Raw genomic sequence first — 12,907 nt, 5'->3', positions numbered from 1 at the left:
AGATAGTTGAAGAGCTTCTGGAAGAAAATTTTCCTAACATCCTGAAAAGTGAAAAGATAAGCATTCAAGAAGCTCAGTGAACCCCAGGATGGATAAACCCTAAAAGACAATCCAATCACCAAGACATAATAAACTCTCCAAAATCAAAGATAAAGACAGGATCTTGAATGCAGCTAGGGAAAAGAGAAATATAACATACAAAGGCAAGCAGATCAGATTAAGCTCAGATTTCCCAACAGAAACCATGCAGGCAAGAAGGCGATGAGGAGACATATATAAAACCCTGAAAGAAAAAAACTGCCACCCAAGAATCCTCTACCCAGCAAAGCTGTCAATTAAATATGATGGTGTAATCTAAACATTCCAGGGTAAACAGAAGCTAAGGGATTTTGCCAAAGCCAACCCTGCTATGAAAAACATCCTAAAGGAAGTTCTGTGAACTAAGAACCAACAAGAACACAAAACAAGTACAGAATGATGTACATGGCAGCATCAACCTGAACTCAGCTGACAAATGGAAGAGTCAAGAACAGAATAAAATTATAAGAACAGAGGCTCTGGGAGGACAGTCTATGATCAAAACAATTACAGTGTGAAAAAAGGTTAACACAGAGGAACAGAGATCCAGGTGGTGGGAAGGTCAGGTAGATTACTAGATAAAATAGACTGTCTTAAATGGAGGCTAGAACTAGTAGAATATAAGGTAACCACAGTGGGGGGTGGGGAGGGTTAGTTTGGGTGTTGGAGAGGACAATACAAGGATTGGGGAGGAGGCAGAACAAGATAGATAGGGGAACACTGAGACAGGTTTGCATGGCCTAGTGGGACAGAGGTAAATAGTGATGCATACTCAACCTTGGAACAATAGGGCTCTGGGATAGAGGGATCTAGGTATAGCTTGAAGAGGGTAAATAATATTAAATCCTTGACTGCCTTATGAATATTAGTTTCCCTTGCCTACTATTCTAAAATAGACACTTGAGTGGGATAGAAAGGAATGTTGGGAAACATGATTAGAGAAAACTTGTAAGCCCGCCATCAGCCAATAACTGATTGGAATACCTAAAAGGGGTTCTACAACTTGCCCAGTGAAATAGGCCTTTTGCAAAGCCTTTACAGAGTATAGGACCTTAGGTGGAATCCTGAGTCCCATCCACAACCTTGTGAGGTGAGACATTCCCACTAGAAAGGACAAGCAGACTGGAACAGCTACAGTGACAGAAGATACATCTTCATGATGAACCTGACCTATACTCCGAGCGGTAGTTACTCTAAATACCACTTGTTCTCATATAAAGAGGAACTGTTTATTTGTATGTCCAGTTATTATGCTGCAGAATTAGAACTTGATTCCTATTATGTGCCAAGTTGACTTAAATTTTATTTAATTATAACTGTAAACTGTAATTATGCTTAGCCATTATAATTAACTGCTATATAGAATAATCACAGATACCATGTGGTCTAATTCCTTTATCTTCACTAATGATAAAATTCATACTTAATACATAGGTATTAACACCCTGGAGCATGTCACCTTGCACAGCTGTTGAGAGCCATGTCACAAATGTCCTGTGGAAACTGTTGTGTCCTTGACCTGATGAAACAAACAGCTGTGGCTTCACAGGCAGCAGTGCCTGCTGCGTACAACCCACACTCTTATTTTATTTGGCACTACTTATGAGCTGAAGGAGATCTGATAGCATAGTGGTTACGAAATGGGCTGTGAACCGCAAGGTCAGCAGTTCAAAACTACCAGCTGTTCCACAGAAGAAAGATAAGGCTTTATCTTTATCAGCCTCGGAAACCCTGTACAGGGTTGCTATGAGTCGGTTCCAACTCCACAGCATATAACCACCACCACCATTTATGAGCTGAAAGTTTAGTGCCATTAAAGAGCCAGTAAGAAAACGTTGCAGGGAGAAAACCTTTAATAACACAGTTCTGCTCTGTTACATACATATGGGGTCTCCGTAAGTTGACTCAAGTTGAGAGCAACGAGTTTTATTTTGTTTTGCTTGGCTTGGCTATTTTGTTTTGTCAGTTTTTATTCCACACTTTACACCATAAGCTCCTGGAAAGCACAATCCATAACTTACACTGATTTATGTCAAGTACCTGTACAGTACTATTACAGTGTACTGTAAAAGTGAAGCACAGATCTTGGTGTTCAACAAGCCAGTATTCAAATTTGGTCTCACCAGTTCTGGCTGAATGACCTTGGGTAAATTACTTAAACTTACTGTTTCTCAATTTAAAGTGGAGATAATATTACCTGTTTTGCAATGTTGTTATAGAGATTAAACAAGATTTTTTATAAAACACACCTAGCATGGTATTTGGATAAGACCTGGTTTGGTGCTGTAGGATAAGCCCTGACTCCAAGGTCTGTTTGAATCACAAGGTCGGTGGTTCAAACTTACCAGCCGCTCCTTGGAAACCCTATACAGTGTTGGTATGAGTCAGAAACTAACTTGACAGCACTTAACAAGAAAATGCATGTTATCTGACAAGGCATGCTGATAATGCAATGGGTAAACAATCAGCTACTAAAGATTTCTGCGTAGAACACCCTATGGAGCAATTCTTCTATGTCCTGTAGGGTCACTATGGTATCTGGCATATAGCAGGTGCTCAAAAAGTGTGGTCCCTTCCTACCTCCACTCATGGTAGGGATTCAAATATTTGTTGAATTAGTAACCAAATGGTCTCTGGTGTATTTCAGGTTAGCATTTAATATAATGGCATTCTACCTTCTGTTTAGTCTGTTCTCACTTCTTTTTTTCCTTCTTTGTGTGTTTCAGGTTCACCACCAATATCCAACTGAGTTTGAATTCAATCTATATTACTTGAAGTTCTTGGCTTTCCATTATGTGTCTAATCGCTTTAAAACATTTCTTCTGGATTCAGATTATGAAAGATTAGAGCATGGTATGTGTTTCTACACTTTTGTTTCATCTTTGTTAGTTTGTTGTGAGTTTTAATAAAAACTATAATAAATCAACTACCCCCAGGTTTAGCAAAGACATTTTAGGGTTTTGTCTTGAACTATAAAGATCTGAAGGAATGCCCGGATACAGAGTTTACACGTTTGTGTTAACTCTTCCATTTACTATTTTAATATTCCAAAATGTTATCAGTGTTTTAGCAGGCACTTTCAACTCATAGTTTTTCCATCCCTGGCACACTCTACTATAAAGGGTACCTGCCATTGGAAGCAGTGTGCATAGCAGTTAATGTCGTTGTTGTTGTTGTTAAGTACCGTGGAGTCGGCTCCAACTCATAACGACCCTGCACAGTGTTTCCGAGGCTGTAAATCTTTACGGGAGCAGAAAGCCTCATCTTTTTCCTGCAGAACAGCTGGTAGTTTCGAACTGCCGACCTTGAGGTTAGCAGCCCGATTCATAACCACTATACTACCAGAGCTCCTTAGTTAATGTCATAGACTCTAGATAAACAGACCAAGATTAAGTCCCAGCACTACCAATCACCACGTACTTTGGTTAAGTATGTACCTCTCTGCCCCTTGTTTTTCTCCTCTGTAAAATATGGACAATAATAGTACCTACTTCTTAATGCCATGATGATCACAATGGGATTTTCTTTTAATTAACTTTTTATTATGAATTGAGTGAAGGTTTATAGAGAAGATAATCAGTTTTACTTTGAACAAATCATTCACTTTGTTTCCTCTCAATGATTGCAATCCTCCCCCTTGCAACAACAGTTATCCTGCTTCCACCCTGTGGTTCCTACTGCCATTCCATCCACCTTCCCAGCCCTTCTCAACTCTGTCCCTAGGTAAATGATGCCCTTTTAATCTTGAATGACCATTCCATGGTGAGCATACCTTAATAGTGTAATGTCCCCATATTTTTCTAGCTACTGCTTGGCTGAAACTTGGCCACAAGGGTGAGTTCTGTTTCAGATCTGAAGGGTAGTCAAAGGCCATAGACCCTGGTTCTTCCAGTATCTTTCTGACCAGTAAGCCTGGTCTTTTTTTATATATAATTTTAAGCTTTGTTCCACATTTTCTCTCACTCCTGAGACTTTCAAATGTGATCCCTTTTAGAGCAGTTGGTAGTGGTAGCTGGGAACCATCTAGTTCTGGTCTCAGAGTCATTGAGACTGTTGTTCATCTGCTCCACTGGTCCACTAGACTAGTTGATTCCAAGCATTTTCACTTTTCATAACTCTTCTTTATTCTGCACATGGAGAGGCAAATAGCTGTACTTTAGATGACTGCTCATGAGCTTTTTAAGATCCCAGTCACTACTCACCAACATAGGATGTAGAACATTGTCTTTGTGGACTATGTTATGCCAGTTGACCAGGGTGTCCCACATAGAGTTATTCTTAGGAAGGTTCCAACACAGAGTAAACCTTCAATAAATTGTAGACATAATTATTTTTTAATTAAAGAAATTATTTATTTCTGCTCCTTCCACACAACTTATTGAAGTATATTTCCTTTTAGAAATGAAAAACTAAGAAGAGCATGCCACTTAACATTGTTGGTACGTCAGTCTAGGTCAGCTGGAACAAACCTTGTAATAAGTTTGTCTTTCTGTTAGTACCAAGGAGAAATTCTAGTCCAAAATTTAATTAGCTTTCTCAGCTTTCACTAGAATCTTCACTTTGATACTCTTCATCCTTTTCCACATTTCATATTTGAGGTTTGATAGGTATAGCTGTCAAAACTTCATTAACAGGAGCAAATCCAATATCCACTGATTTCTATGAATGGGTATTCTAACCCATCAGATAACCCAGCAGTTTCATTCTCGTGAATACTCTAGCCATAAAAAAAAAAAGCTCAATAGGACACAGATAAATCCACAGATCTACTGAGTTTTGAAATGTTTGGTGCATTGTACTGGCCCAGGATTATGAAACCTAAACATCCCATTGTAAACAGGAAACTACTGCAAGTCCTTCCATAGTATATTGTCCATTACTCTGTAGGCCAAGAAAGCTACTAGCTTCTGATGCCCATGTTCATCAGTCATAGAGCCAACACTTGGAGGTTCCACAGTAACATCATAAATTATTCCTCCACTGATGAGGAAGTAAGACGCCACCACCAGAGAGTCCACTATCATGGCCAACGTTGTGTGGACCCAGGGCAGCTTCTTCAACTTCAGGCCGGGGCATTCAGGCACTAAGAACAGGACTCAGTACCAAGTCTCCATGTTGGTGGTGGCAGGAACAGCTCTTGGCCTCAGACCCCCATGTGCTACCCAGAAAACTAGACCTCATTATTTTTATTGTTAATAGCAGTAGTAATTTTTATACCTTGAGTTAGAGAGCCAGAAGGGAAAACCATGCTCAACATTTCTCAAGCTGAGAGAAATGAGGACAAAAGTCAAGCCTCAATGTGCAATATGAAAGGATTCTGTGGGCAAAATGGAGTCCTGGTGTGGCACTACAGGGTAAGCACTGGACTGCTAACTGCAGAACTGACTCAACAGCACTTAACTATAACATGGACAAAATAGTGAATGATGCAGGAAACATCAAAAGAAGATGGGAGGAGGAGAAGTACACAGAGTCACCATATGTATCAAAAAGAATCTGTTGATGTTCAACCATTTCAGGAGTTAGCATATGATAAAGAACTGATAGTGTTGAAGGAAGAAGTCTGAACTACCCTGAAAAACAAGGCTCCAGGAATTGACAACTACCAATTGAAATGTTTCAACAAACTGATGCAGCACTGGAAGCACTCACTCATCTCTGCCAAGGAATTTGTAGGACATTTGCCTTGTCAGCTGACTGGAATAGAGATCCATGTTTGTGTCCTCTGCAAAGAAAGGTGACCCAACAGAATGCAGAAATTATCAAATAATATTATTAATACCACACACAAGTAAAATTTTGCTGAATATAATTTAAAACTGTTGCAGCAGTAAATTTACAGGGAGCTGCTAGAAATTCAAGCTGAATTCAAAACAGGATATGGAATGAAGACTATCATTGCTGACATCAGGTGAATCTTGGCTAAAAGCAGAGAATTCCAGAAAAACATTTATTTTTTTTTATTTACTGTGCAAAGGCATTCCACTGTATGGATCATAACAAACTATGGATAGTTTAGAAACAGGCAGCGGCCTGACGATGCGGATGACACCAGTGACTGGCAACAAGAAAAGTGTGATTCCTTGTTGTTCCCCACACCCCTGGTGGACCTGAGATGTGGCCAGCTCCCACCCTCATCCGCCCCCCTGCGTAGTCCTTGCTATACTAGAAGTCAGAGCTGAGCTGTCATTGGGAGTTGGGCACTGGGTACACAACCCCAGCACCAGGTCTTTAGACCTGAAGAACTCGCAGGGCCATCCAGGCCAGCCCTAGACTAGCTCAAACTCTTAATCAACTGCCCTGCTTCCAGTTGCCCTCTGGGCCTGAAAGACTCTGACCTCATCTACTTCCAGGGCCTGCAGAAACTTCTGGGTTGGATGCCCTGACAACACCTGGTGGTAGTTATGTGCTGTGGAGTCGGTTCCAACTCATAGCTACCCTGTACAAGGTTTCCGAGGCTGTAAATCTTTACGGGAGCAGAAAGCCTCCTCTTTCTCCCACAGAACAGCTGGTAGTTTTGAACTGCTGACCTTGCGGTTCACAGCCCAATTCGTAACCACTACACTACCAGAGCTCTTAGAACTGTAGCAATTACTTTTTTTTTTTTTTGGTATGATAGATTTTTATTGGTCACACCTGATCAAATTATAGGTGAAGAATTTGAATAGGTAAATTGGGACTAGATTATAAAAAGAATTTTACAAAAATAGGGTGTTGGTTCCAAGACTCATAAAGTGATCACTGATAATATCTTCATATTGTTGTTGTTAAGTACCATGAAGTTGGTTCCGACTCACAGTGACCCTGCACAGTATTTCCGAGGCTGTAAATCTTTACCAGAGCAGAACGCCTGTCTTTCTCCGGTGGAACCGCTGGTAGTTTTGAACTGCTGACCTTAAGGTCTGCAGCCCAATTCGTAACTAGAAACTCCATCTAAGGCTAGGACTACTACCCTCTCTCTTCCCTCCCCTTCCTACCTTGTGAGCTTTTAGGTTGGCAGAGGTCACACAGTTTTCTCCTCTCTGCATTCAGTTCCTGCCCTAGTTTTTTCCTTTCCTTGTTTTTCATTCTTTGTCTCCGTTTTCCTTTTTCATTCTCTTTTTGTGTCTCTCTTTTATCCCCTCTCCTTCCTTCTTACACCCCCCCCCCCTCTTTTTTTTATTCCCTCTGAGTTTTCTTTCTCTTCTCTGGTACTTCTTTGCTCTTTTCTGGAATGTTTCTCTTTTCTTTATCCTTCTCCCTAGCTTTGCTTACTGTGTTTTCTTTCCATTGTGCTTCCATGTTTTTATTTTCCTTTCCCATTGTTCTCTTCAGTTATTATATTTTTTTTTATTGCTACTGCCTGCGGGTTTTTTTTTCTTTTTTCTCCTTTACTATTTTTTTTTCAATGTTGTTTGCTTGTTTGTTTTTCCTTTATATGTATGTTTTCTCTTCTTGCTCCATTTAATGGAAGACAGCAACCATGCCCATACAACCCAGCCACAACCAAACCCTCTGCAGCTCCATCCGCTAGAGAATATCCAGTACCAGCTCTTATGCCACCTGATCAACAACAGACAACAGCCAAACCCACCCTACACTAAGCTGTATGAATGGCAGAGAACTATACATGTACTTCCATTCTCTGATCTACTCACCAGGAAGCAGGCAGTGAGTGCCTAAGACCACACCAACAGATAATCAACTGAATACAAATACAAGACCACAATTCTCAAAAACCAGACAACTTCAATTCACACTAAGAAACAAGTCAGAGTTATTCAAATAAATGACCAAGACGCAGTCAATGTAAATAAAACAAAAATCCTCACAGCTGGACTAATAAACAAGATTGCCATTGTCAAGTATATCAGTCAATGCTCGTGGAAACAGCAGTCAAAAATCAAATGACGTATTGGCGGAGCGGTATCAGTATCTTTGAATTGAGGCAATGAATATTGAAAGTACCATGAAATGCCACAGAACAAACAAACCTGTCTTGGAACAAGTATACCCTCCTTGGAAGTGAGGATGGTGAGACTCTGTCTCACGTATTTTGGACATGTTGTCAGAAGGGACCAATCCCTGGAAAGGGACATCATGGTTAGTAAAGTAGAAATTCAGTGAAAAAGACGGACTGACACAGTGGCTGCAACAATGGGCTCAAACATGACAGCAACTGCGAGGTGGGCACAGGGTCAGGGCAGTGTTTTGTTCTGTTGTGCATAGGGATGCTACGAGTCTGAGACAACTCAATAGCACCTAACAATAACTGTAATTTTAAAGAGTAGATTCTGAACATCAGTGGTCCCTGTGAAATCATTCCCCAAGGGGTTTACTTTTTGTTGTTGGTTTTTGGGGGGGTTTTTTGGGGGGGGTTTAAGGGAGGGGAGATACACATAACTATTTGTGTTAAGACACACAAGCAAACACAGCTTAACAAGATCCCCAGGTGATTATTATTTATACCTGGGGATTCTTTAAAAATGCAGATTCTGGTATTTCTGGTTCAACCCAGGGTCAAACCAGAATGAACCAGTTTGAAGCACTGGGGAAGATGCACTAGTTCTCAAGTCCACATAGGAAGAGACTACTACAACCTAATGTAGGAACAGCTGCTGCCACCACCCTCTGCCAGCCAAGGCCAAGAATCAGAGAATAAGGAGTTGCAGCCACTGCTAGTGGAATTCTTCAATCAATTTTTTAGGTTTCCCTGGAAAAACCTAAACAGAATTAAGTCCCCATGTCCTAGAAGACTGATATTACATATTGAAAAGATTATTACACTGAACTATAGAATTGTGAGCTGATAGGACTTAAACTAGCTATCCTAACTGTTTTTTACAGGGTTTTTTTTTTTTTTAAGAAAAACTCCCTAAACTTGGCTGCAATTACCAGGTGTTAACTACTGCAGAGAAGGAGGTCTGAGAGGGTAATGGAGCCGGGCCACTAATCTCACAGTCGGCGTTGGAAACTACTAGCTGTTCCACGGGAGAAAGATGAGGCTTTCTGCTCCCGTAAAGATTCACAGCCTCAGAAACCCTACACAGGGTCACCGTGAGTCAGAATCGACTCCAGGGCACATAACCACCAGCACCACCACTATTGCAGAGAGAGAAAGAGAGACTCACCTTGAGGCATGGAAGGCCAGCTTGCATCATCTCTTCCTGCTTCTGTTTGTTCTCCTGTAAAAAGGGCCCAGAGCCCCTTAATTGGGACTAACTTCTACACACATCCTTGAGTGTAATCCGCACTGCAAGGCCTCAATGGAGGGATGAATGGGTGACATTAAAGATCCATTCCAACACCTAGATCATATTGCAAAGACTAGAGAAACTAAAAATTAAAAATACCTGGACCCCATACCTAGAAATTGTGATTTAGTTGATCTGAGGGGAGATCTGGGCATCAGGAGCTTTTTGAAATCCTAGATTTTTCTATTTTGCCCTCAAGTTTAAGAACCACTGCACTAGACTGTGCCATTAAAAGGTAAAGAAGAACAGGCACAATTTCGTGTTTGGGGCACCACATACTACAGATTTTATGCAACCTTGAGCTGTAAATTTTCCTTTTTGATAAACTAGAAAACCCCTTGTTCATTTTAACTGAGTTATTTCATTCACACCAAGATAGCACTGCCAAGAGTGGTGTACCCTACCCTCCCTGGTCTTTTGAAGAACTGCATCCTGCCTCGCCCTGACACATGCTCCTCCCTATTCAAAACAAAGTGGGTACACATGAGTAATAGATTGTTTGAAAGGTTCAAAGGGAGTATCAGAAACACCTGAAGTACCTCCCTAAAAAATTCTTTTAAATCACCCAAGGATGCAGACCACACCCATCTGTCATCCATAGTCTGTGTGCCCCTGATTTGGGGTGTATATATAAACTACTAAACAAAACATTTAAATGGCAACATAATAAACAACCAGCAGTTTTTAAAAGAAACATAAAATATGTTTTTACCAGGGCTTTGAAATGGTTCATTCTGGTTCAGTCAGAGCTGAGAATTTGCATTTCCACCCCTCCCAATCTTGTTACAATGTTGATTGTGATTCAGTATATTTGGAGAGTAAATGCAAATTCTTAGCACCGGCTCAAACCGGAATGAACAAACTCAAAGTGCTCATTTTTACTTGTTTCTTCAAACCAACTCTAAATTATTCCATTCTCTTTTTAAAAATGTGTAGACTGTCTACTGGCATTTGTTGTTGTTGTTAAGTGCCATCGAGTCGGTTCCGACCCATAGCGACCCTGTACAGGGTTTCCGAGGATGTAAATCTTTACGGGAGTAGAAAGCCTCATCTTTCTCCCGCGGAGCGGCTGGTAGTTTCGAACCGCTGACCTTAAGGCTCGCAGCCCGATTCGTAACCACTACGCTACCAGAGCTCCTACTGGCATAGTCTTCTGTAAATCTAGACATAAACACATGGAGGCTGTAGACTGAGAGTACCAAAAACATTAGATGTTATCATTCCATTTAGATGTTTTGTAAATTATTTTTTTATGTTTTATTGTGAATTATGTGATAGTTTATACAGGAGAACATTAAGTTTTACATTTATCCTATAATATATTGTTGCATTGCCATGGTTACCAGTCCTCTCCATGCATCATCAACCAAACCAAAGGTATAACCCCATCCCACCCCACCCCCACCCCTGGTTATCAGCACACAGCCCCTCTCCCTCTCTGGGTCTAAAGTCCCCAGCTGCTGCATCTCTCTACATCATCGTCTCTGCCTCCATCTCTGGTGTCACTGCTTCTCTGGGTAGGGTCCTGCTCTCCACTCTTCTACCTTGATGATCCCAGGGACCTTCACTCCTAGACTTCAAAGTTAATCATTCCCCTCCTTGCTACAAAACATCTACCTTTACATTACCAACCCTCACAATCGGTCCTGATAACAGTTATTCATTGTTGTATCACAAGAGACCTATCTGCATTTCCTTTCATCAGCCCCGCCTAGACAGGTTGGATACTACTCAGTGGAGATTCTACCTTCCTCCATGCCCTCTGGATGTAGGTTCCCTCTTGAAAGCTTGTAAGGCAGTCACTTCTTGCCTTTGTAGCCTCCCTATTTTGGGTAGCCAATGTCCAAGTTGCCCATCCCTGTCTACTCTGTGTATAGAGAGGGTGGGAATGATCCTCGCTGTATAGATTTGTTCCCTTTTTTCAGCTACTGCATCCATAGGTGTAGGTCAAGTTCATCAAAGTGTCAGATGTTTATCTTCTAACACATGCACATATGTTGTCATTTCTAGAGTTGTAAGAAACATTTCAGTTTTTCCTGTTAGGTCTACCATAAGAAGCCCTATTCGGGCACTGCACTGCTAACCAAAAAGGTGGGCAGTTCAAAACCAACAGCTGCTCCCATTAAGATTTACAGTCTCAGAAACCCTAAGGAGAAGTTCTGCTCTGTCCAGTGGTGTCACTATGGGTCGGAATTGACTTGATGGCATGGGGTTTGCTTTGGTTTATGCATATCATATTGTCTAATAACATGTTCAGCTACCTTTTTGCTATTGAATTTTTTGGATTTTTTTCACAGGGACTTTATTTGATGATAAAGGAGACAAGCATGCCAAGAAAGGGATTTGTATTTGGGAATGTATTGATAGAATGCATAAGAGGAGTCCCATTTTCTTTAATTATTTATATTCACCAGTGGAAATAGAGGTATGGTAAAATATCACTTATGTCTTATATTTTATTATCTGTATATTTTGTATTAAAGTCTTGCTTCATTTTAGTGTACGGTTATCCCCTGTGAAAAGAAAGTTCACTTTGCACCAATTTACCTTTATGAAAGTACCTATTTTTTTCTAACCAAAAGAAGTCCAAAGAGGATTTTCACTCATACAAAAAAAAGGCAGATAGCAAAACTAGCATTCTGCATTTGTTTAACAGTGAGTGACCCATTAAAGCAAGGGTTCCTTCCCAGAACTACACTCAGCTCCCAGAGCTTACGAAAGATATTATAGGAATGCTCTACTTTCCCAAAACAGGGGAAATTTGCATGTAAGTTTATTACTTTTTTTAAAAAACATTTGACTAATGTTATTTTAAATACCAAAGGATATTTAAAAGTTTGAGACACTTTACTGTGTATTTGGGTTATGATGGAATGGAGACTTAAGAAAATCAAACAAGGCAACTTCCTCCCCAGGAAGAAAGACGAGAACTTGAAACTTCAACAGGGGGTATAACCTGAGAAATCTAAAACACTTTAGGAAGAATTTCTGAAGCCCATTTTGATCTGAGTCATGGAAGGGCCCCATTACGGAAACGGGGATTTTGGAGCCCAGTCCAAAAAAGAATGACTTCTAAGGGGCAACCATGTTCTGGCCTGAACCTCTGTATGAAAGTCTCTGAGAAGGGGAAAGATTGGTTCTGATAAGCAATTGTCCTTATTCCAGGGGAAGAGGAGAGGTATAGGGGAGTGGACAGAATTTGACTCTATGAACTGGGCTATACACACACATTTACATAGGACCCTCACACTCTATATAGGACAGAGCAGGGTGTAGGTGAGAGATGGGTAGTGGGTCAAAGACTGCACGCTGGACTCAGTACTCTCAGTGCTGTAATTTCTGACATAAAACTCTGAGGAGCCCACAAATTCTCAGTTTGAATCTGACTTTCTCATGACATTAGGAAGTTGTATAATAGGACTTCAAAAAGTTCATGGAAAAGTGGAATTAAAAGATCATTGTTCCATGAACATTTTGAAGCCCCCGTATGTTGCCAAGATAGGAGTTGTTGTTGTTGTCAGGTGCCATCGAGTCGGAACCGACTCATAGCGACCCCATGCACAGCAGAACGAAACAATGTCCGATCCTGGGCCAAC

General features: G+C 40.8%; 1 protein-coding gene and 1 pseudogene across 2 annotated transcripts in view; one reads left to right on the top strand and one right to left on the bottom strand.

The window, feature by feature from the left end:
- Positions 1-12,907, top strand: part of SBF2 (SET binding factor 2) — a 552,380-nt gene that overhangs the window by 521,964 nt on the left and 17,509 nt on the right. For both annotated transcript variants that reach the window (XM_006873002.1, XM_006873003.1), the window contains exons 33-34: positions 2,805-2,931; positions 11,609-11,736. In XM_006873002.1, the coding sequence (XP_006873064.1) occupies positions 2,805-2,931; positions 11,609-11,736 (255 nt within the window). The remainder of the gene's footprint in view (positions 1-2,804; positions 2,932-11,608; positions 11,737-12,907) is intronic.
- On the bottom strand, positions 4,753-5,192 carry LOC102838665 (annotated as a pseudogene).

The sequence above is a fragment of the Chrysochloris asiatica genome, unplaced genomic scaffold (assembly GCF_000296735.1).
Source record: "Chrysochloris asiatica unplaced genomic scaffold, ChrAsi1.0 scaffold00219, whole genome shotgun sequence".
NCBI lineage: Eukaryota > Metazoa > Chordata > Mammalia > Afrosoricida > Chrysochloridae > Chrysochloris > Chrysochloris asiatica.
The sequence above is the reverse complement of the archived record's forward strand: the minus strand, read 5'-3'. Positions and strand labels throughout refer to the sequence as shown.